Raw genomic sequence first — 24437 nt, forward strand, 5'->3', positions numbered from 1 at the left:
CACGCCTGTGCATGCACATTCTGTTCTTCGAGTCTCCGTTTCTTCCGTAGCGTCATTTACAAACAGGAACTCATTCAGCGCCTAACAATGGACACTTTTCAAAGGGAATCGGGGAAGCAACAAATGAGCCAGCTTGGGGGGAAAAACTGAGAAGTCATCCCCCCAGTCCCTTATAAGGCGATCAGCTCAAAAAACAAGTTAAACTGAGTTTGCATCCTATAGCTTTTATATGTTTTTTTTTCTGATTTAACGACGCAAATATGGTATGGATAAAGTACCAATTGATACCTGTAATGTAAGGTACGGCATCATGTTTATGTTGAAATCCATTCATAAAAGAGTAATCTGTGAAATATGGCCCCTCTACCTAGTCAATGGTAATATGCGTTGTCTGATGATTTCCATAGGTATGTTCTGAATATTGGACTTTTAACGTTTTTTCAACGAGACAAAAAGTGTGCATTTCATTAACTTAGTTGGATGCAGATTCAAACTAAATTCACAATTAACTCCAACGTTCAGACAGATATACTTCTGAATAAAGTCGTGTCACTAGCTGTTACACATCTTTATGGTCATTTGCGGAAAATGGTCCTATTTACATTCGGTAAGTAAATGCTAGTGATCAAAACTTATTAGCAATGTGTAATCAACAGAAATTTTAATTTATAAAAAGCCTCCTGTATATTTTCATAATTAATAGTGTTTCTGGCTTCACATTGCTTCCACTAACTAATTAACGCCCGGAAATCGATGTCAGACAACTGTGATATGGATATGGTGATAGAAGCATTTCTTTTTACTGCCATCTAGTGGTACCAATGAAGTACCACACCTTGGAATTGCCAGGTGGAAAAATCTGGGGGGCTGTGGTGGAAAACAACCTTTGAAGTTTTCATCAAACATGCCAAAGAAATCAATAAATCAGCAATCAATCATTTGTGCTACCACAGTGCTGGTTTGGGCTATAAGAGCCATCTTGTATGCAACTTCTTTTTTTTTTTTTTGCAGTTTTTTTGGTGATTACTCCGCTCTCCCAGAATGTCCCAAATGAATAATATGATCTCTATTATGATTATGCTCTTTATGATTATTTGTGGCCTGAAGAGTTTCTTTACATGTCCTCTACAGTCCTTATAAACTTCTTATAAAAGCCCACGGCACTAAATTAGTGTTTAGATAATGTGCAAAATCCATTGCTGTTAAATTTGAATGTCTACCTATGTACTGTGATATATTTGGATTGAACACTGGATTGCCTACTTGACTACTTGCCTTTTCTTAACGGACTGCTAAACATGTCTTTGCCACAGCTCACTGAGCTGAAATCTTTCAAACTGCCTGTTTACCAGAGGTGTGTTTGTTCACTTGGATCCTGTTCCAGCTCACGGCTGGGCAAACAAGCTCTTTTGGCAAATATGCTAGAACAGTTTATTTTGCAGGAGAAACTATAAGCTTATTTTGCTCAATTTGCTCTCCATTAGTCTTTTTTTAGTGTATCAGTAGTCTCTTGGAACAGGTTTATTCTTAATGACATTACTTATGAGATTAGTACTGCTAGCAATGATATCCAGTATTGAAGAACTGTTATGTTCATGTACTTTCTTTCTGAAAAAACCCCAAATAAAATGTGCTCATGTATATCTATTAATATTGGTTATAGCCACATAATATCTTTAATGTAACACACGAATAGCTCAGAATACTTCACATTAGCATTAGTAAAATATTTAAATAATTGGTAACTATTACAGTGTATGTATTATGGTTTCCTTGTTCTTTGTTTACATCGCTAGGAAAGCGAACACAGGTTTTGCTTGAAACGGGAGTGCTTGGCCACAAGTTACTGTGAAGGAAAAACTGGTGCTCTTGAAACTCTGAAAACGAATTACTCAAATGATAACCCCTTGCTGTGTATGTTTTAGTGTTTTATATCGTCTGGGATTATTTGGAAGGAATGCCCTGAAAGCAAACATTAGTAGTGGTGATAAAACAGAATTGCCCCATATTTAAAATGACGTGAATATGTTTAGTTTTTTTTTGTTTGTTCAATAGTATGCCCATTTCCTTTTCCTGAGTGTACATGGTCTGATGAAGAACTTTCATCAGAAGGTTTGAAGTGAAGTGCTTTCCCTGTATTTCAGTCTGGACTAACAGGATTTCCCCACTCAGAGGTACCACTAAGAGCCTAGGTCAAGGTAATTCCTTTGTTTTGCTCTCTTTGCTGTCATAAGAGAAGTAGTTATATTTTGAAATAGCATAAGAGTGTGACTTTCTGCAAAGTTGTGCCAAGTTGCTGAGTGAAACGAAAAAAAAAAAAAAAAAGTATTGTATTTGAAAGCAAAAAATCTAGTCCGAGTGCTATAGCTTCAAGTTCTTAGCATCTAAATAATTTATGTTCTCCACCATATTTGTAGTTTATATCTGATGTTTTTTATTGGATCAATTATGCGAAACCTGGATTGACCCCAGTACAGTAATGGAAGTATAATGGAACTGCTGTGTTAAATCGTTAAATCGTTAAATATTTTCACATACCAGCACTATCCCATCAAGGGATGGTGCTGGTATGTGTGGAATGCATGTTGTTATGAATTATTCTGAAACATATGAAATCATCATTTTCCATGTCTATACCTGTGCATCCCTGTCATGGGACTACTGGACCAGAGCTTGTAACTACCAGTGGTCTACAGATGACAGTTTGACATGAACGATTATGGAATACGCTGTGACAACCTATTTCTATCAACGCACCTGTAATTGCCTGAATATAATATGGTCGTGTACAGACAGTATATATCATATTTGTTTGTACAGGTACCTGGATTAGTACTATATGAGGTACTACATGAGTTACATGTGTACTATATATATACATGTGTCAAAAACAGCATGTGTCGCTGCGAGCTGGTTTTCCAGAATTTGACAGTAAAAATGGAAAGTGGGGGAATGAGTCACCTCATTGGACGTGGGAATCCTACCATCTCCCACTCTCAGTCCCCCTCCCATTGGGCCGCATTGAAATGACCTTATTTCCAGTCGGCTGGGCCCCTTATAAGGTAGAATATTAGGCTGCAATGCTCTTTTTTGAAACATCTCCCTGCCTAACAGGTGGGAATCTCTAAAAAAGTTTAAAAAAAAAAAAAAAAAAAAAGATACCATTTTACATCAAATGCAATTGTCTTTATATTTAATATTTTAACGCTTTAGTAATTTAATGTAAGAAAAGTTATAGAACGACAGTATATTTTTTTATTTTTTTGAAGAGTCTGCTATGACCGACCGGCCAAAAGTGCTCGCCTAAATTTTTGTATTAAAATTGTGTAAAGACATCGAACTTATGGACTTTGCATCTGTTGTAACCCAAAGCCTCCGCATGTAAGTATTCATGATTTCATTTTCTTAATTGTGTCACATGGGGCTAGAATTCAATTCAAAATATGCAGCAGTTTGGTATTTGGTGTTAGCGTCAGTTTGGCTTTGGGTAGCTACATGTAAGGACTAATAAAGCAACTGGAGACCCTACTGGTACAGGACAGGTTGGTATAAATGAAGTTTATATGGCTCTTTTCATATCAATAAAGAGTAGCACAAATTGAGAAGCTAATACAATGTTGTAATACAATACATTGGCTATCTTAATGACTACCTGAGCTTATTAATTGGTTCCTGGCTTAATTCAAGGGAAGCTGTGTAATTCAATTGAGGCTTGATTGATTCTAATAATGTAGGTTTGGTTCTGTCCTATGACAGTTACACAGCATCAACAACATTCTAAAACTAATAGTAGTTTTATGAAAAAAACTATTTTTTATTGTAGTTTTCTGAGCGCGCTCATAAAACTACAATACGTCAAATACAATACATGAAAAACAAACAGAGCTGAAAATGACCTGTAATGCATATTACTGTAGGAATGAATCTTACTGCTAATTTTTATTTAGCATTTTTATTTTAAAGTCATTATTGAAGATGTATTTTATGTGACAGATGATTTGCCGATATGTCTAGAAAATATTGCCGTTAATTTGTAAAACTGAGCTTCGATTCCCATTTCATAATGAGAATTACATTCATAACTTTCTTATTATACGTTATGCAACACTATTTATTACAGCCGGTATATAGAAACTGGGGTCTTGGAACCCCTGTCGTTCATGCTTCTATGTGCATTAGTGTGTTAAATAGCCAGTGCACTGCAGCCTGACCATTTCATTAAGTTTCTTAGAGTAGTTATTTGAGGACCCCTACATTAGATGACATCGAAATATAATACCGTCTTTCATGTGAGACCTCGGCGCCATCTAGTACAGTGTTTACTCCTGTGTATTTAAAGAAGCAGAAGGAGAATGGACTTGTTAGACAACATGTCTTGGAAAGCTTTTTTTTTTTTAAGAGGCTACGGCATGTGACCTGTCACATCACCTAATGACTGTTTGCTCAGCAAATGTTCTTATCCTGGAACAGCAATGCTGCCAAATTTGACACATTTCATTATTTATTTCTGTTTTGAGGGTTAGAACATTTGGTAAAAACAGGATTTTTTATTTGAGTGTCAGAATTGAGGGACAATTGCTCTTTGCCATAGAAAACCACTACGACAATCTGACAGACTCTTTTTAATTTAATATCCGATGACCAATGAAAAAGCGTGATATGAATGGCGTTAAAGAAATATCACTTCCCAGAATGAGACCTGGCATGTCGTGGCTGGTCATTTGTGCAGTCGACAGTTCCCAAAGACCCTCCGCTGAGCTCGCGGTTGAGTTAGAGGTGTTGGGCTGGCTCCCTGGTGCAGGGAGGCTGGTGGCGGGGAGCAGGCCAGGCCTCAGAGGATCAGCACTGTTTTCACAATGCGTGGCTCGCTGGGGGGAGAGATCGAGCCAGTGCAGTATCACTCAGCCACCGCAAGTCAAATACAAAAACCGGAAATTAAAGGACGAGTTTGGGTTTTTGTTTGCCTCTTGGCTTGAGGTTGCAGGAGGGTGGCGCTGTGGCGGTAGGGTGGGGTGCGGTGCGGCGCTACTTGAGGGGAATCCAGGTTGCGACGATCACAAATGTTCCTGTGTTTGTGAGCGGCAGCGGGTTTCTTCGTGGATCTCAGCGCTCAGCCAGCTGCAGTAGAGAGGGTAGAAAGTTCCGCGTTAATTGAATTTATCCGCTCTTTTCTCTGGGAACAACCGGGAATTATTTTTTACAACCACAATGGAACATCCAAGTCCAGCACAGCACCGGTAAGAAGGAACAAATGCAACACTAGCCTCCTCTGTCTAGAAGGGATAAACTGTTATAAGGGATGAACTGTGAATGAGTATTACTGTTCTCATAAATTCTGGTGTTTCATTCTTGATTATACCGTGTGTGTGTGTGTGTGGTGTATGTGGGTATTAGTGTAACATAATTACTGTGTAATTAGTGTAACAACAACAAAAAATAATAAACATACACTATATATACATTGCAATAATCAAAGTCATTCTGTGTATTTTATAGAAAGGGGATGTTTAAGCTGAAAAAGAAGAAGAAGGATGCTAAGGAGGGTGTACTCTTTGCAAATAAAGGTGCCCTGGGTAAGGCCTTAAAAGCAAACATGCGTGCTTTTTGCAGTACCGCCGTGTTGACAGTGATCGCATTGCTCATACCGCTCTGTACAGAGATTTCTGCTACTACCCCAACACGAATGTGTGCCCAGATAATTGCATGTTTATTGTCCATTACGCTGTCAGACATGGTGGATAAACTTTGTATCTCTGTTAGACGGCTGTGAAGCAGAACGCCAGTGAACTTTGTATCTCTGTCGTAGATGGCAGCGAAGGTGATGGCCGAGTTGTTCTGCCTGTGCCAGAGGGCGAAGGTGCCATGCAGGGCGGCCCTTCAGAACCAGAACCAGAACCAGAGCCAGAGCCGCCTGTTCTTAAAAGGTACCCCCACCACCACCACCAACTAGTCTTCTGTTGCTATCTGAGCTCTAAGAGCAGTGTTGTTAATGGTTCCTGTATAAATGGAAATTTAAAAATGTAAGCCGTGTACGTACCATAAATGGCAAATATGTAACAACTAACAAACCACAATACTTTTTAGCCCTGTAGTCAGTTTGCATCTTCCTCGCAGGTCAAAACCAGTGGCCAAGATTCTGGACAGTGAAAGCAAGCCACAAAGCTTTCAGGTGGGGACAATAGAAGATTGTGGGCTGGCATTGGGCAAACATTACCCAAGCTGAATTTATAAAATGTCAGTAACATTTTTTTTGCTATCCTGGGACCTCCTGCCCCTAGATCTCCATCAACATCACGGAGGCGAGGCAACTCGTCGGAGAGAACATCGACCCCTGTGTCATAATCGAAATTGGCGATGAGAAGAAGCAGACCACGGTCAAAGAAGGGACAAATGCCCCCTTCTACAACGAGGTTGCCCTTTTCCGAATCTTAATGCCGGGGACAGAACCATAACTTGATTTGCCGTTTTCAGCACGGACGTGTCTAACCTGCTGTTTTGTGTCTTTAAACAGTACTTTGTGTTTGATTTCTTCGGACCCACAGAGTCATTTTTTGACAAAGTCATCAAACTCTCTGTAAGTACATTCAGCGATCAGGATTCACCCTGGAACTCCATGGGCAAGGATTGGAGAAGAATCAAGGCTTTTGTGGTTTGTGATTGTCTGGAGCCTGTTTGAAATATTTCCACGCTTTTTGCACTTTCCATTTTAGCTAGTACAACCCAGAAGCAACTCATTTCTTTTTTCTTAATTGTCCATGCCACTCTTTCATGCACTGTCACAAATGGTGGAAACCTTTGCTATTTTTTTTAAAGATATTTTCTCACAAATCATTTGTCTTTATGAAATTATGTTTCATTTTATTTTATTTTACTGTGTTGATTTATTACATATAGCCCTCACAGCAGTGTTTACATGGAGTGATGCAGACAGGAAACCCTAACAACCATTTTCTTCTTTCCTTCTTTTCCTAGTGACCTGTTTCCCTTTCTTGGTACACATGTCATTTTCCTACATGATGCTGCCTGCTTGCTTTATTTTAATTGATTTGATTTTAAAGCTAAAATTAAATTATGACTGATTTTCTCATGATTAATGTTCATTTGCAATCAAAAGGGTTTGATGTAGTCCAATCTGGTTGTTGCAAAATGATTCTGCTTCATGCATAAATGCAATGCATTTGGTATTGCATTGCATTGCATTGCGAGTCTGTGCTGCAGTATTAAAACAATTAAGAAAGAATGACTCATAAGCATATGGGTGAGCCTTATAGATTCCATATGAAATATTGGCCTGTTAGTCATGAAAGAACAATTGGGAAAAAAACAGGTTCAGGACAATTACAATTTAAAATGGTGATTTTTTTCACTCATTTCAATGCTGAAAACATTAAGCTCGTTTGTACTTGATCCGCGTCAGGTGATGCACTCCAAAATCATGCGTGGCTTCTGCGTGGGGTCCTTCAAGCTGGACGTGGGAACAGTCTACAGGCAGCCAGGTGAGCGTCCCATGCAACATGCTTCAACTTCAACTTTTCAACTTGCTTTCTTTGTATTATCGTCCTACGATAGGGGGCAGTGGGCTTCCACTGCCCCCTAGTTTGACTTAGCACAGGTTAGGTCAGAATAAGGTTCACTGTGTGAACTGGACTTTGTGTTCTTGGCTATGAATAACTGTGCAAAATGAGTATTGTACCTTGTCAAACCTGTGTTTTGTAGTTGGTCCAGTGACCTTCATATGCACTTTTGTACGTCGCTTTGGGTAAAAGCATCTGCCGAATAAATGTAACGTAATGCAACTTCGCCCAGGTTGCTGTTCATAACCCTCGCCGTCCATCACTGTTCCTTCTCTGGTCCCAGGCCGTCAGTTCACCAACAAGTGGGCCGTGCTGACCGACCCCATGGCCATCCACGCAGGGGTCAAAGGTTACCTGAAGTGTGACATCAGCGTGGCGGGGAAGGGCGACGTGACACCGCCCTCGCAGAAAAGCAGCAACGCAGAGGAGCAGATCGAAAAGTGAGGGCGTGTCCCTAAACCTCCATACTTCAGAAAAATGGATTCAGTTGAATTTGACCCAAACCATGCGTGACTGATAACACCGGACGCGGGCTGGATAAATCTTCTGTTTTCCATTGATATGAATGACTATGATTAATTTTCTTTGACAGATCAGAAGCTGGCTTTATATAATGCAAATTTCTGCTGCATTTTTTTTGTACCAAATTAAATCTGTATCAAATGAATGTGAATACAGAGGTTGCGCAATACACTACTACTGTTATACTGCAACTGTAATAGCTCAATCTGTGCATGTCACTTCACCAGAAAGTACATGGCTGTACATGTGACAGTAAGGAGTCTGAGGGGAAAATTCTTTATTGCTCTATGACCATGTCAATTTTGTCTCTGATAATGGCAGGTTTATTTGTGTTATCGCATTGATCTTCTCTACACCTCGATGATATTTTAGGACATCTTGCTCTTCTCTTGCCCCAGTAATCTGCTCCTACCCGCGGGGTTCCCCTCTGAGCGCCCGTGGGCTCGGTTTTACGTGAAGGTGTTCCGGGCGGAGGGTCTTCCTCGAAATAACTCCAGCATCATGGCCAATGTCACCAAGGCCTTCATTGGGGACAACAAGGACCTCATCGATCCCTATGTGGTGGTGTCTTTCTTCAGCCAGATGGTAACAGTATCCAAGATGTTTTTTTACTTTTCTGGGCCTAGAGCAGGACCTCATACTTTTGACTTGGAAAAACATGAAAAGAAAAAAAAATCATTGAGTCCTCAAATTTAGAGGTATAATCTCAATGGAATCCCAACATTATACATAAATTAGTTTTGCATCCTTTTCAAATATTTTGTGTTTCATCTCTTTCGATCGAGAAGGTAGATGTAACATTTCTTTGTCTCATTTTCTGCCTCCGTCCCTCCCTCCCTCCCTCCCTCCCTCTCTCATGCCTCCTGTCATTGGTGTGACAGGGCCGGACCTCAACCCAGAAGGGCACAGCAGACCCAGTGTGGAATGAGCAGATTGTGTTTAAAGAGATGTTCCCTCCACTGTGTCAGCGGGTGAAGATCCAGTTGTGGGATGAGGGGAGCATGAACGACGTGGCTATCGGGACACACTTCATCGACCTGCGCAAAATCGCCAATGAGCAGGATGGAGATAAAGGTGAACTTTGGGGTGTACCCCGGTAGGAACTAAATGGGAAATGTCTCCTTTTCTTAGATGTAGTGCCATACAGTACTTCAGCATTTTCTTCATTGTCACAATTTTTTTATCATCCAGGTTTCCTCCCAACATTTGGCCCAGCTTGGATCAACTTGTATGGCTCCACCAGGAACTTCTCGCTGGGGGATGACGGTCAGGAGCTGAACGAGGGTGTGGGCGAGGGGGTGGCCTTTCGGGGAAGGGTCTTCCTTGAAGTGTCCGTGGAAATATTGGCGGCGGGTGGGGGGGGGGAATCCAAGGCGTCCCAGCAGGCCAAGGACCAGAAGGGCCCGCATAAGGATGGCAAAGCAGGGAAAGGAGGAGCCAAAGACAAAGCCGGTGCTCCTGGAGGCGGGGGCGGAGGAGCAGGTGGGGAGGAGGAGAAGGGCAAGGCGCTGGGTGCAGAGGTGACACCAGTGGAGACACCGCCTCAGGTGAGAGAGGGAAAGGAACATTGGCAGAATTTCAACTGCGTACTGACTTCGTTTTCTACTCTCATAATTTATGCAGTTATTCTGTTATCATGAACACTCACCTCTTCAGGCTGCACCTCTCCCCATCCCTCCCTACCTCCCTGTAATCTCTAAATTGACTGTAAGCTTAGGGTTGTAACTAGGTAGCTGTTTCGTGGGTGACTTAGTTAATGCACTCATCTTAACTACTGCTTGTATTTTTGTATAGACTGCGTTGTTGCTGTTCTCGTTTGTGTTAGTGTTAATCAGTTTAACCTACAGGGTCCAAGTTGAACTATGCGGTTGTTCCCTGCACTTGGAAAGGGTACTTCTCTCTAGGATTTTCGACACACTTGTTCCTGGTTATGGTTATACACTTTGTTGTATGTCGCTCTGGATAAGAGCGTCTGGCAAATGCCTGCAATGTAATGTAATGTAATCATCCTCTACTGGTCTGGTGCTGATAGACCCAGTCTATATTCTCTTTCGCTCTCCCTTGTCTCTCGCCTACTGTCTATTTCCTTGTTGGAATGTTATTATCAGTGGTCCTGTCATGAGCACTGCCCGTGATTGGTCGTAATACGTCCCTCAGATCAACGATGATGACAAGGAGAGCTTCATGCTGTTCGCTGCTCTATTCGAGGCGACGATGATCGACAGGAAGATAGGGGACAAGCCCGTCAGCTTTGAGTTCACCATTGGTAATTATGTCAATGTTCTCGCCTGTCCCTTTGCCAATTCCTTGACCAATTCAAGTGCCGGCAAGTAACCGTTCCGCGAATGGCCTAAAAGAGGGTGTTTGTTATCGTCTTGCTGTCCAGGGAACTATGGAAATTTCATTGATGGCGCCTCCCAAGTGAGCCCTAGTAAGAAAAAGGTAGCGGTCGAGAGGGTAGCTGAGCCTCTGGAACCTGACAGCGCTCTCAGCACTCCCTTACTGGAAGCCCAAGAACCAGAACCGTGCATGTCCACAACCCCTCCTACGAAGCCCCTGCTCATGAAAGGAAATAGGTGTTTACCATTCTTTGTTCCACTATATTTTTGAAGGGGTCGTAATAGACGCATATTTCTTTTTAATTGGCTTTTAATTGAATTTTAATTCCGCGTCTGCAGGAACTACATGTACCTCCCCATTCGAGACAGGAAACCGTGTGTCCACTTGTTCAGCCGCTGGGAGGACCAGTCCTTCCGCCTGCACTACTCAAACATGCTGGACAGCATCACATTGAAGCTGGTGCGCTACCCTGGAAACACCATAAGCTTGGTATTGCTGAAGCATTACAATGCAGTTGTGTAGTGATGATGTAAACAATGTGATGTCATCTCTGACCAATGCAGGAGGAGGGAGTGGCTAAAGCTGGTGAGCAGAACAAGCTCTCAGATCCCCGGGCTGAGGCCTCCATCCTCAAGGTGTTCCAGGAGTTTCGGGCAAACACCAGGTAACCTGGTATTACTGCAGACTATGTGTATCGACTATGTGTACATGGACAGTCAAATTCAAATGGAAACACCCACATGCTAGCAATAAAAGACTTGTTTATATGTAATATATCTGGTAAACGTTTAAGTGTTTAACGCGGGCCTCTTTCTCCCTGTAGGACGTTCATTGCCTTTGCAGAGAAGAAGGTGAAGGGGGACAAGCTGACCAACTTGGACAAAAAGCGTTTGACACTGTGCAGAGATGAGCTGGTATGGATGAGGAATATCACTGTCTCTGTCCTGGAGTTGGGGGGGGTCACACCTCATACTCTTGTTTCCATGGTTCAGATCGTAAACACATGTACCTGTGATCTCCATCTTAGTCGTTGACAGTGCTGTTCTTTCCTCAGGATAGTATGGCGAGTGAGGTGAAGTCCATCACTGGCCCGAAGAAGAAGACTATGAGTGTCAAAAGCATGCTACAAGAGGCCTTCAAACTCACTCAACGCATGAGGTTCCTGGTGGAAGAGGTAGTGTGCATGTGTTCATGTACATTACATGACCAAAAGTATAACTAAAAGACACCTGACATCCAACATCTCATTCAAAATTATGGGCATTACTATGGACTTGGTCCAACCTTTGCAGCTATAACAACCTCCAGTCTTCTGGGAAGGCTTTATAATAGATGTTGGAGCATTGATTCAGGGTTTTGCTACCATTTGGCCAGAATAGCATTATTGGGCGATTGACTTCCCTTCATTGGAAATAAGGGGCCTAGCCCAGACCATGAAAAACAGCCCCTGATTAAGGCGTGTCCAGACACTTTTGGTCATATAGCGTATGTGCCTTTGTATATATTTGTATGTATGAGTATGTGTGTCTACTTGTCTCTTTGTAAATGTGTGCTATTGCTTTCTGTTGTCTCTTTGCCTTTCAGTATACACATACTACGCTCAGTACAGTCTGTTTGGTGTACAGATTATGCACAGGTGCAGATATTTTGCCCCACAGCGATTTTAGCTTATACATGCTGTGTCTCTGTGTACGTGCCCCTCTCCCACCCTCAGCCCCAGCACACTCTTCCAGACGTGTTGGTGTGGTTGCTTAGCAACAACAAGCGTGTGGCGTACGCCCGCATTGCTGCCCGCCACTTGCTCTACTCCTCCTGCCCGCAAGACAAGGGTCGAGACTGCGGCAAGATCAAGACCCTGTTTCTCAAGGTACCAACGGGATCCCAAAACGATGACATTTAATGTGCCTTGGCATAACCTTGCAGTGTAATTGTGATGTTATGTGTGATATGTGTAGATTTTTTGTCATCCTGGATCTTTAACATATTTCTATTTATTCATGTTACTTTTTTTCTTTTTAGCCCTCATTTTGTTTTACTGTTCTTTTCTTCCCCTATGAGACCCCTGTTGGCTGTCAGCACTGACACAGTCCTAATTTGATTCCAGACCATGAAAGGCATAACTGCAGCAAGAACTAGTGTTCACTGGGGGGAAACCAAACTTTACTGCAATTTAATCAGGAAATACTTGCTATGCATAGCATAATCATCCAGTCTCAATGGCCCCCATTGGCTAGTGATGTGGTAGTTTAGAGGCACCAATCAAATTCCGCTCGACTGTTAGGTCTGCTTACTGTACGCGTTGCACACAGTGAATGTGAATGAGTATAAATGTGTTACTGTGCCTTGCCCTCAGCCGCCAGGCAAGCGTCTGACCGGCTGGACGGTGCAGGCCAAACTGGATGTGTACCTGTGGCTGGGGGACTGCAGAGACTCCGCCCACATGCTGGAAAACCTGCCCTCAGGGTTTGAGCTCTTCAGCCGGCCCACTGACAGGCCCGTCGAACACCACGCCACCCCTGCACCTGACGAGCTAGTCTACAAAGGTCTATATTTGTCATCTCCCCTGTCAGAAGTAGTCTTGATCACTTTGGGTACACTCTCTGAATTAGTTTTTTTTTAAATTAATTGATCCATTAATTAAGTTGATCGGATGTGCATCGTGTTCTGTGTTCTTCAACAACGTTGACCTGACGAAAGCTTATAGAAAGAAAGCAAAGAATAATTTGCTTTCATTTCTTTCTAACGGTCCCTGGAGATCTGTCTGTCCAAGCCCTTAGCATATTTTTCATGTGCCTCGGTAGAACAGAGAGAACTGACAGAAAGCATGTGAACGGTATTTGTTGTCCTCCTGCCCAGCCCATCACCAGTTCCAGCTGCGGGCCCACATGTACCAGGCCCGCGGACTCATTGCGGCTGACAGCAGTGGCCTCTCAGACCCTTTCGCTAAGGTGTCCTTCGCGTCACACAACCAGTCCACAGCGGTGAGGCTCAGTGCTCTGTGCAAAGAGAGGACTTGCACTCTGTAGGCAGCAGAGAAACAGGCCTCCAATTTTGTTGTTGTTGTTGTTGTTGTTGTTGTACCACTGGGGATTGTATACAGCGGTAATGATGACTGTTACAAACCCTTTGTGTTTCAGATCATTAACCAGACACTGACCCCAACCTGGAACCAGATGCTGCTCTTCAAAAAAGTGACGCTCTACGGCGAGCTGAATGACCTCAAAGAGGAGCCGCCCCGCATCGTCATCGAGGTGTACGACGACGATGCCCTGGTGAGGAAGACCCTGTGACGGCAACAGATCACTTTTATACACATTACTGTGTTACAGCGTGGACCGTTACAGCGATACAGCAGTTTCTATGGACTGGGTTCAATTAACACCATTTGTAACGCCAAACCATTCTTGACGTGGAGTTGAGGAACTTAAGGATGAATGCTGCTTGAATCCAGGCTTGTGATACTATTAAGGTAACTGAGTGTATGATTGGTATCGTTGGTATCTCACTCCCCACAGGGAAAGGCAGAATACCTGGGCTGCGCCATGACAGTGCCGGAGGTCAGACTGTCCAATGAGGCCTACTCCCCCCCTGAGCTGAAGTACAGTCCCCTCTTCTGCGGCAGTCAGTCAGGAGGAGACCTCCTGGCGGCCTTCGAGCTCATCCAGGTACGGAGCAGTGATGGAGGGCGTCAGAGGGGGAGAGCGGCTTCCAGCTCATCCAAAAGCAAGCGAGCCGGGGACACGATATATCTCTTCAGTTTGTAAAAGCAGAGTCAGATTTTGGGGGGGAAGAGTAGAGCGCTGACTTCATCATTGCTATCCAGCTGGTGTGCTTTTGACAGCAGGCTTTCTCCAGTAACGACAGTCAATGACAAGGTTGCTGATATGACGCGGCTAAAACAGACCGTCCCAACTGGAGCCTTTAATGTACGAAACTTGGGATGTCCATTGGTGCTCTGGCCTTCCCTTGCCATGGTATGGAGCATAGAGGGCATTCCTCTATTGACCTGGAAGATAATCTATGAGCTCTCAAGAGACCGCAAGGCAAAGTGCATTATCCTTATAGGTGGCTGAATGCATTACTGATCTACCAATCTGCTATAGATCCCAGGGACTGGGGAAGAATCCCTGCCACCCGTAGATGAGCCAGATGGACTGATCTATCCGGTTCCTGCCAGCATCCGGCCTGCACTCAGCAAGTACAGGATAGAGGTAAGACGTGAGCCCCTCAGTGGAAAAACATATAATTCATAAATAATTTTTTTTTTTTTTTTTTTTTTTTCAAAAGATAAAGGGTAGCCCTGTGTACTGAATGATTTATTTTCCTAGTCTTTTAATGTTAATGTTTAATGCTAAATCAATAATGTCCAGGTGGTGCTCTGTAGCAGGTCTGGAGTAAGGATCCATAAACAGTGGGGGTTTAGCCCTGAGAGCTATAGAGGGTGTATGTGGACAAGAATTTTTTGAAATTTCAACAGCTAAAGGCACGTTTTAGAGGGACTAGAAGATGAAGAGAACCCTACTTTCATATTAAGAATTTAGAACAGGGACACGCACCTGAATCGGTTAGCATGTAGAAAAATACATCGCTGCCTTTTTTTGTATTTTCCGGTTGCCTCCAAGTTTTTGGTCAGAGATTAAAAATAGGGCCAAAAGCCCAGAGAGCCTTGGGCTAGTGACGCCAGTATAGCGTGTGCACATGTGTTGTACAGATTGGTCTGTAATGGGTGTGTGCGTGCGTGTTTTCCCCACGTCTCTCAGTAATACTGTAGGTGTTTGTGTGTGTGTCTGTGTGCACTCCAGGTGTCTTTTCTTATTCAGGTGTATTTGTTGTCTAGTATTTGCTAAGTAGCAGGTGTGTGTTGTCCTAGTGTTGCTCTGTAACTAAGGTGACCTTTGGACAGGTGCTGTTCTGGGGCCTTCGGGAGCTGAAGAAGGTGCAGCTACTTTCCGTGGACAGGCCGCAGGTGTTCATTGAGTGTGCAGGGAAGGGGGTGCGTTCCTCGGTCATACAGAGCTACAAGAAAAACCCGAACTTCACCGTCCTGGTGGACGTCTTCGACGTGGTAACAGACCCGTTTCCTTAAATTACTTTCAGCTGATTTTAGTTTGATCATGACCATGTCTACATAGGCGAGTGTGTTTGTGACCTTTCACCTCTACCGTCGCGTCGCGTGACTAGGATCTGCCGGAAAATGAGAACCTGCACCCTCCCCTCAATATCTCCGTGGTGGACTGGCGTGCCTTCGGGCGGAGCACACTGGTGGGCAACCATGTGATCAACAGCCTCAAGAAATTCAATTATGTTCCTCTGCCACCTCCACCTCCGCGACCCCCACAGCCCAGACAGGGTAAAGTTCAACTCAAGATTTAAAATCAAAATCGAATCGTTTTATCCTTTGGACCAGAGTTCTGCGACCGTAGTCCTGGAGAGCCAGAGAAGGGGTGTGCTTGTTTCTGTTTTTGGCTTCAAATCAGCCACAAATTCAGACTCAGGAAACCAGATTGAAGTGAATTAGCTGCGTAACCAACAGCGTTAATTGATAAATTTAGTGCTGAGCTACAAAAATCAGCACACCCTGTGGTTGTCCCAGACCCGGGTTACAGATGCCTGCTCTGGACACTGACGTTAACCTCTTTAGTATTTTTGGGTTTTATGTGATTTCAGAAGTGGTCCCACGTGCATCGACGAGACGCTCCATAGGGGCAGTGCCCTCTAGCGATATCTATGTCAACATTGAGCAGGAGCCAATCGCCAAGCCTGCACCCCCAACAGCGACTGAATCAGAGAAGAAAAAGGTACCGCATTCTCTGAGAAATTCAAAAACAAACCTCGAGAACTCCCAGGCTGAGCTCATTCAACTGACATACTTGGTGTTGAGTTGGCTCCTGTGGAAAAAAAATCACATGGTCACATGATTGTCTTCATCAGGGGTCCAAGACGACTATGCGGAGGTCCACCAAGAGGAGGAGACGCACAATCGTAGATGAGTCTGCTGAAAACGTCATTGACTGGTGGTCAAAGTACTATGCTTCTGTTGAGAAGGTCCAGCAGGCAAGAAAACCGTGGTTTTTACAGTCGTGAAAGGTTTTCCCATTGACTTGAACACTTCATCACTGTGTATTATTTCTATATCAAATAGGTGAAACTAAAGGAAGCCCATGAATTCCCTCACATATATGACAATGGTAAGTATGCACTGTAGAGATTTTTAACTGCTTTCTGAAGCCATAGTTGTGCCGTTAGCTCAAGCCATTCTTTCTGGAGCCGAGCAATCCAAGACAGGCCCCATAGGCACAAGGGCTCTGTGCAATTGCTATGCCCCGTGCGTTCGTTCCATGTGCTGGGTCCTGACCGCACATGCACCGTTGTGTATTGCAGTATCTCCGCTTCAGCACTTGGTCTCGGAAGGAGTAAATACCCTCGGTAAGGTTTGCTGGAGCTCGTCAAAAGTGCATGGCCTTTCGCACCAGCGGTCTGCTTACTTTCATATCTGGTACAAACAAAAGCGAGGGGGAGAACTCAATCCGGTGCCTTTAAAGGACACGAGCAGACCTGCAGACTGAGCACGCTTGCCCTGTGGTGACCGGGGGGATTGCATTCAGGGTGAAGTGAAGTGGTGACTTGGTTGCACGAGTAAGATCTGTCCCTCTTCTGGGTGTGTAATCGGAAAAACTGGAGATGCAGACGGTCTGTCTTTAACTTGGGGGTTTCTGCTGTGGGCATTTGGTTTCAGATCTAGTGAGCATCATGGGATGTATGGCCATAGCAATAGCAAGGGATTGTCATGCATGGAAATAACAAGTTAAAATGTTCAGAAATACATGTGTGTGTGAGAGAGAGAGTGTGTGAGTGTGAGTGAGAGTGTGTGTGTGTGTGTGTGTGTGTGTGAGAGAGAGACATGTCACATTACAAGTATTACATGTTTCCAGTGAGTGGACAGCAGGACCAGTACACCTTGGCAGCCCAGAAGAAGAGAAAGGCTCTCAGCTTCAGTGGAGTGCTACAACCCAAACTGGCTACATTACAGGTAGACAGCAGTCACTGTTCCAGACATCAAATCTATTTCTTAGCTGTCCTATTGCTGAAGGAGAAAGGTTTACCTCACTCACAATAGCTTATTAAGATGTATCAACTGTGCTTCTACCTTTCTGATAAGAACCACAGTCTGTTGTCCCATATTGTGGGACGACATAGGTCAGGAGGTAAGACCGATTGTCTGGCAGTCGGAGGGTTGCCGGTTCAAACCCCGCCCTGGGCATGTCGAAGTGTCCTTGAGCAAGACACCTAACCCCTAACTGCTCTGGCGAATGAGAGGCATCAATTGTAAAGTGCTTTGGATAAAAGCGCTATATAAATGCAGTCCATTAACAAAATACAATATTGTCACAACAGCTGTATGACAAGGAGCTAGAGGCTGAGTTTGGGCCCTTTGATGACTGGGTCAAAACCTTTGAACTGTACCGGGGTAAGGCCAACGAGGGGGAAGGCTCCAGCGAAGAGAGGCTTGTCGGAAAATTCAAGGTTAGTAGAAGAGTTTATTCCTTCTGCAACGATGTAAAACATTAAAACGTGCCTCGTCACGGAAACTGTTTTTTTTTTTTGGTTTCATCCAGGGCCGATTTTGCCTCTACAAGACTATTGAGCCAGAGGGTTTTGAGGGAGGTCCAGGTGCTGGCCAATTTAAAATCAACCAAGGAATCCCACCCAACTCCCCCATCAATGTTCTGGTCCGGGTGTACATTGTTTCGGTGAGTGTGTTTCGCCTTTGAATATTCAGAGTGATGCACCCTTGTGTTACTGGCGCTGTAAATGGTCGCATCTGGAATTCCCTCAGGCCACCAACCTCTTCCCAGCTGATTCAGATGGGAAATCCGATCCCTACATAGTCTTAAAGCTGGGAAAAATGGAAATCAAGGACAGAGATAACTACATCCCTAAACAACTCAACCCAGTCTTCGGCAGGTAAAAAAAAAAAAACTGCCTTCTCAAAATGAATCTCAAGTCATGATATCTGTCATATGTTTGAATGTGCTTTCAGAACTTTATTGATTACATCAGGTATATGGAAACCATTGATACAACACTATAAATACCTCTGACCTTGCCTCCACATCTGCTTTGGTTTGTTCCCCTACTCCAAGGTCCTTTGAGATGCAAGCTACATTCCCAAAGGAGTCTGTGTTGTCTGTCTTCATCTATGATCATGATACGATCGGGTCTGATGACTTGATCGGGGAAACCCGGATAGACCTAGAGAATCGGTTCTACAGCCGACATCGGCCAACCTGTGGGCTACCCACTGAATATGCCGTGTGAGTGTGAGAATCCAAAACCCTTCATATGTTTGGTCCAGTTCTTTGAAGTTCTCTTTTTTTCAGTTCAGAACATCCACATATCCTCCTTGTCCATTGTCATTCCTTGTCATTTGCTTTCTTGTCCTTCTTCTCTTGCTCTTGTTCTGTCTTTGAGGTGACTCACGCAGTACCTCTGTTTCAGCGAGGGGTACAATGCCTGGAGAGACTCCATGAAGCCTTCACAGCTGCTGACAAAGCTGTGCAATGAGAACCATTTGGATGGGCCACACTTCCAGCCTGGCAGAATTACCATCGGGGATAAGGTCTTCAGTGGAAAGACTACCTTTGTGGATGAGGGTACAAGGATTTAATCCAAAATTTTATCGGGCAGCTGCTGCGAATAGTTTCGGTGTATGCTTTCAGTTGGTCAAGACGGTTGTGAGAGTGAATCATAAAAGGTTTATTATTTGGACTTCTTGGGAAATGTATACACTATATATGAACTATATATTACTTCAGATGTGAAGCACTTCATGGACCTGGCTTGTAACTAGCTCACATTTACAGTAGCAGGCCAAAGATCCTTCACAAGGGGGACCAATTAGGGCTGATGGTGCTTTGCATCAGTGACGCTGCGTGTCCTTGATAAGGGAAATTAAGTAACATAATACCTTACTTTACACCGATTAACACATCCCTGTAGAATTCAACACAACTGTAATGTGTACTTTGGTATGGGAGCATAATTTAGTGATGGAAACGGTAAGTCAATTTAAAAAGAAAAAGCATAGGAAGACCAATGGGGTAATTAAAGAGAACCGGATCCGTGTGTTGGTGACCTTACGCTCTGGAACAGAACTCTTGCTGTGCATTCGTTGGCATCACGTAATACTCCAAGTGAAACTTCTTGGCCGTTTTTCTCCATGGTAACCTTGGAGACCTTTAAAAAATGATGTTAGTTTTTGTATAAAAAGAGGCCCTTGGCTTACTGAACACAGTCACTCTATTTTGAATTGTTAGGAACTATTGTTTGAAATATCTGTACAAAATGGGAGCCTCTATCTCACCGGGTATATCCTGTTCCCATACAGAGCAGACTGTAGAATCCTATGAACATCTGGCACTAAAGATTCTCCACCGCTGGAGTGAGATCCCAGGTGTTGGGTGCAAGCTGGTCCCGGAACACATCGAAACCCGAACTTTGTACCACAAGGAGAAGCCAGGGATGGACCAGGTGATCAGTGCTGTCTGGTTGTTCTGCGCCTTTTGTTGACTCCTGTGAACACCTCTTTTACGGACAGTGACAGTTCAGTGTGTGTATGTTACGATTTCCCTAGGGCCAGCTGCAGATGTGGGTGGATATGTTTTCCATGGACATGCCCCCTCCAGGCCCTTCGGTGGACATCTCCCCACGAAAACCTAAAGGGTGAGGCTCTTCCTTATCTCTATGCGCCACACAGAAACTCTACAGAAAACCTCTATTCATATTACCTTCAGGTCGGTTGAGCTTTTAACTAGATTTTTTGTTCCATAATGTGAAGATATGAGCTGAGAATCATCATTTGGAACGCAGAAGACGTCATACTGGAGGATACCAACTTCATTACGGGGCAACAATCCAGTGATATTTACATCAAAGGGTGAGCTTGCTGTCTGTAGACACAAAAGTATTATCCTGTACCATAAATTGGTCACATTTACTAAACATCACCAGTATTACCGACTGGAACTGTACTGTAGCTAACAAGAAGCTTGGACTATGACCACTGACCAGCTTACTGTACCAGTCCTTTTCCCTTGGAAATGGATCAAGAGGAAAGTTATTAGCCTAACAGCTTTAAAAAAAATGACATTCTGCAATCAAACGTATACCTTTTATATCATCTATGTCACACTGCAACACCCTGTTAGAAATACTGTATAAACTCTATAGAACACCTCTATTCATATTACCTTCTACTTAGCCTAGCCACTGCTAACACGTCCCCCCCCCCCCTCAATTTTTGGGTTCCCTCTCTTTACAGATGGCTGAAGGGCCTAGAGGATGACGGCCAGGAGACAGATGTCCACTACAACTCTCTGACCGGGGAGGGAAACTTCAACTGGCGCTTTGTCTTCCCCTTTAACTACCTGCCTGCGGAGAAGGTGGTGGTGATCAGCAAGCGGGAGAGCATCTTCTCACTGGACAAGACGGAGCAGAAGCTGCCGGCCGTGCTGGTGATGCAGGTGTGGGACTTCGAGCGGCTGTCCTCCGATGACTTTTTGGGTGAGTCCCCCCCCACCCCAGCCCCCATGTCCCCGTCACCGTTCCTGTCGCAGTGGGCCGTAAACCAAAATCGTCCCTGGGATCCGTGTGTACCTGTGGAAGGTGCTCATTACAGCGCCGGGGTTGTGCTTCCTGTTCCTGTCCTCAGGGTCGGTGGAGCTGGATCTGCACAGCTTCCCGCGGGGCGCCAAGACGGCCAAAGTCTGCAAGATGGACATGATGGACACCTTCACCGATAAGATATCCATCTTCCAGCAGAAACGGTCCCGAGGGTGGTGGCCGTTCGTCAAGTCCGGGGAACTCACGGTGAGGTTCATCCTCCTGTTTCTTTCTCTCCTCCTTGCCTTCTTGCCTCTCGTTCTTTATGTTTGACCCCCCCCCCCCCAATACTGTACTTGTTTAGGGAAAAGTGGAGGCGGAGTTCCATCTGGTGACATCAGAAGAGGCGGAGAAGAACCCGGTGGGGCGTGCCCGCAAGGAACCAGAGCCCCTGGAGAAGCCAAAGTACGCCGTGCACCCTGGCATGCGGTACACTGAGCATGCTCAGTAACGGGAGCAGCTCAGAACAAACATTTACTGATCCAATGCACCAATTATTTAACAGCGTAGTACCGAGAACAGAAGACCATAAACCAGGAGCGTTCAATCTTTTCCGAAAAGGGCCAGTGTTAGGTGCAGGTTTTTGTTCTTGTCGGGCACTAGGACTCCTGATTCCACTTATCAAGGTCTTGACTGAAGACCATGATTAGTTAATTAGCTTAATCAGGCGTCATAACCCTTGGGTGAAACAAAAACCTGCTGCAGGAATTCCACTACGACAAAAATTTTACTGTTTAACTGTCCTCTTTTGAATAAGAAGTGTGAACTGGTTGTTTTTCCTCAGTAGCATTTAATATTAGTTTTCACATGCTCTTACAAATACTAGATTTTAAGTAATTCATTGTTTTTTACCCTGTGAATTCTTGACAGCATTTAAACATCTGGATTGCATGGTCTCTTTCTCTCTCTTTAGCCGCCCGGACACATCTTTCTCCTGGTTTGTGAACCCTTTCAAGTGCTTCTTCCATCTGATCTGGAAGAACTACAAGAAGTACATCATCATCGCCCTGGTGCTCCTCATCTCCGCCCTGTTCATCGCCCTGCTGCTCTACACTCTACCAGGAGCCATCTCCCAAAAGATCGTCAACGGCTAGCAGAAAACACGCAAGCGCACACACACGCAAGCACACGCATATACACACACACACACGCACACACACACACACATACATACCCCCACACGCAAGCAAGCACACACGTACACACATGCATGCACATATGCACACATGCACCCACATATGCACGCACGCATGGAAGCACACACACACACACACACACACAAGTACCCACCCACACAAACACACACCGACACACGCACATGTACGCACACACACACACATGCACACACACACGGGCGACTGAAGTCCAGTAGTTTATTAAATGAATGGGAGAACCTTCAGTCTTCATATTGCACTCCTGTGACTATGTAATAGAACTAATTTTTAATGCTGAGAGCAGGCACAACTGCTGAAATTTTAAACTAACTGCAATGTGTACGTCCATTTAGATACTAAAAGTTTGTGTCCCTATGCAACCATTTTTATTTACCTAACTGTAACTGCATATTATCACTTAAAGGGGACAATAATAGAACAAAATCTGTTTTAAATATCTGAAATTATACCAGTTGAAAAAATTATGAGGTGAGTTTTGTAAATACCATAAAATTTCTCATTAAGAAATATATTAACCTTCGGAGACACTGTGGAACCTTGTCCAATATGCCGACATCTGTTCTGGTACATCATTTTATTATTATTATCGAAGCCATGAACTGTGTGAGAACTAAATCAGAAAAAAATCTAATAAAAACGTGACTGCATTAATCTGTCCACCTCTTATGTAACTAACTGAATTTGCTAATTATATTTTGACCTATCACGAATAATGTTACAACATACTGCGACTGTGCACTGTGTATGGAAAGGTTGCCTACCAGATATTTGTAAATGTTGGCTCTTGCATATGAAATCATAAAATTTAATCCAAACAACATTATAGTCACACTGACAAGCACACACACACACACATGCATACAGGCACGCACACACACGGGTGACTGAAATTCAGTAGTTTATCAAACACACAGGAGAGTCTTCAATCTTCATACTGCACTCCTATGATCATGTAACATAACTCATTTCTAATGCTAAGAGCAGATACAACTGCAGCAATTTTAAACAAACTGTAATGTGTACATTCATTTTTCATTTATTTCACCACCCATACATATTCTGCAATACTCTGTGTCTCTATGCAGCGAGTCATATTTACCTAACGGTAGCTGCATTTTATCACTTAAGTCATAGAATAACAGAAAAAATATATTTGAAATATTATCGGACATTATACCAGTTGTAAATCATGAGGTGAGAGTTGTCAATACCATGACATTCCTTGATAAGAAATAATGAACCTTTGGAGACTCCATGGGGCCTTGTCCAACAGGTTGACCTCTCAACTGGTTCACATTTTTTTATTATTAGACGCATCCTCAAAAGCCATGGACTGCGTCAGAACTAAATCAGACAAAATCTAATGAAAACATGACTGCATTAATCCGTCCGCTCGTTAGGTAACTAAAATGAAAATACACATTATATTTTGACCTAACAAGGATAAGTTTAAAACATACTGTGACCATACACTTGTTGTGTACGGAGAGGTGTACTACGAGATATTCAAAAATTCTGAATACTTTGTAAATGTTGGCTCTTACATATAAAATCATAAAATTTAATCCCAACAACATTATAGTCTGAGGTCTTTCACCGATGATCATCACACAGCTGGGAAACAAACACACACACACACACCAGTTCACTCAAGTATTTAACATCTCTGCATCCATCTATTAGCTACGTAACAGTGACACGCGACAGTTACGAGTTTATCATATCTAAAAGTCCCCACGTTTCTACAGATATGAAGCCGGGTAGTGTTTAAGATCTAACACCTTTTTCCATATTCAAAGACAGTCAATGATCAATGATTATGAAAAAAATACATATAGAAGCTGATAAGTAATAAATTATCAAAAACATTTAAATATGGCAATGTACATAAACAGGTCTTCTTCTGTATTGCTCCTCCTCTTCCGTAGTTTTTCTGTAGCAACTATAGATTTCACTTCAACCAGATGCATAGTGGGATATTTCAGCGGTATCATGTTAATGTGTCCCTACACTGTACAATTTCCTGTTGCATTTCTCAAGAACCAGTTAAGCCGAAAAAAAAAAAAAAGAATGAAAACAAATCCTGCTTGCTAGTAAAAACCTGGAATCCTCAGCACCTCAAAGCCACATTATTGGTTGGAGCCCTGCTCCCAGAATGCCCTGC

The 24437-nt window shown here is 43.5% G+C and overlaps 1 protein-coding gene across 2 annotated transcripts; it reads left to right on the plus strand.

Moving 5' to 3' along the window:
• Positions 1–4347: 4347 nt before the first annotated feature.
• On the plus strand, positions 4348–22920 carry fer1l6 (fer-1 like family member 6). 2 transcript variants are annotated; one of them, XM_064329445.1, is made up of 42 exons: positions 4348–5237; positions 5497–5573; positions 5807–5924; positions 6115–6169; positions 6279–6410; positions 6512–6649; positions 7418–7496; positions 7858–8014; positions 8495–8681; positions 8978–9170; positions 9288–9643; positions 10254–10362; positions 10483–10672; positions 10775–10895; positions 11000–11100; positions 11260–11350; positions 11491–11610; positions 12151–12303; positions 12790–12979; positions 13293–13417; positions 13574–13708; positions 13952–14101; positions 14540–14647; positions 15340–15501; positions 15618–15786; positions 16104–16234; positions 16368–16490; positions 16579–16624; positions 16818–16862; positions 17369–17466; positions 17832–17960; positions 18053–18187; positions 18274–18401; positions 18581–18751; positions 18936–19090; positions 19825–19967; positions 20071–20159; positions 20275–20373; positions 20758–20999; positions 21148–21305; positions 21403–21503; positions 22012–22920. In XM_064329445.1, the coding sequence occupies exons 1-42, from the start codon at positions 5209–5211 to the stop codon at positions 22190–22192; spliced, it is 5619 nt and encodes a 1872-aa protein (XP_064185515.1). In that variant the 5' UTR covers positions 4348–5208; the 3' UTR covers positions 22193–22920. The 2 variants fall into 2 exon arrangements, with proteins under 2 accessions (XP_064185515.1, XP_064185517.1); XM_064329447.1 differs by having other exon boundaries at positions 4370–5237; positions 6512–6574.
• The last annotated feature ends 1517 nt before the right edge of the window (positions 22921–24437 follow it).

This window comes from Anguilla rostrata, chromosome 3 (genome assembly GCF_018555375.3).
Source record: "Anguilla rostrata isolate EN2019 chromosome 3, ASM1855537v3, whole genome shotgun sequence".
Taxonomy (NCBI): domain Eukaryota; kingdom Metazoa; phylum Chordata; class Actinopteri; order Anguilliformes; family Anguillidae; genus Anguilla; species Anguilla rostrata.

What these genes read in the sequence shown, in the direction of transcription:
- fer1l6 (XM_064329445.1), top strand. Translation starts at nt 5,209, where the DNA reads ATGGAACATCCAAGTCCAGCACAGCACCG. An exon ending in GCAGAGGAGCAGATCGAAAA is followed by an intron (nt 8,015 to 8,494) that starts GTGAGGGCGTGT and finishes CTCTTGCCCCAG; the next exon opens with TAATCTGCTCCTACCCGCGG. An exon ending in GGCTTGTCGGAAAATTCAAG is followed by an intron (nt 17,961 to 18,052) that starts GTTAGTAGAAGA and finishes GGTTTCATCCAG; the next exon opens with GGCCGATTTTGCCTCTACAA.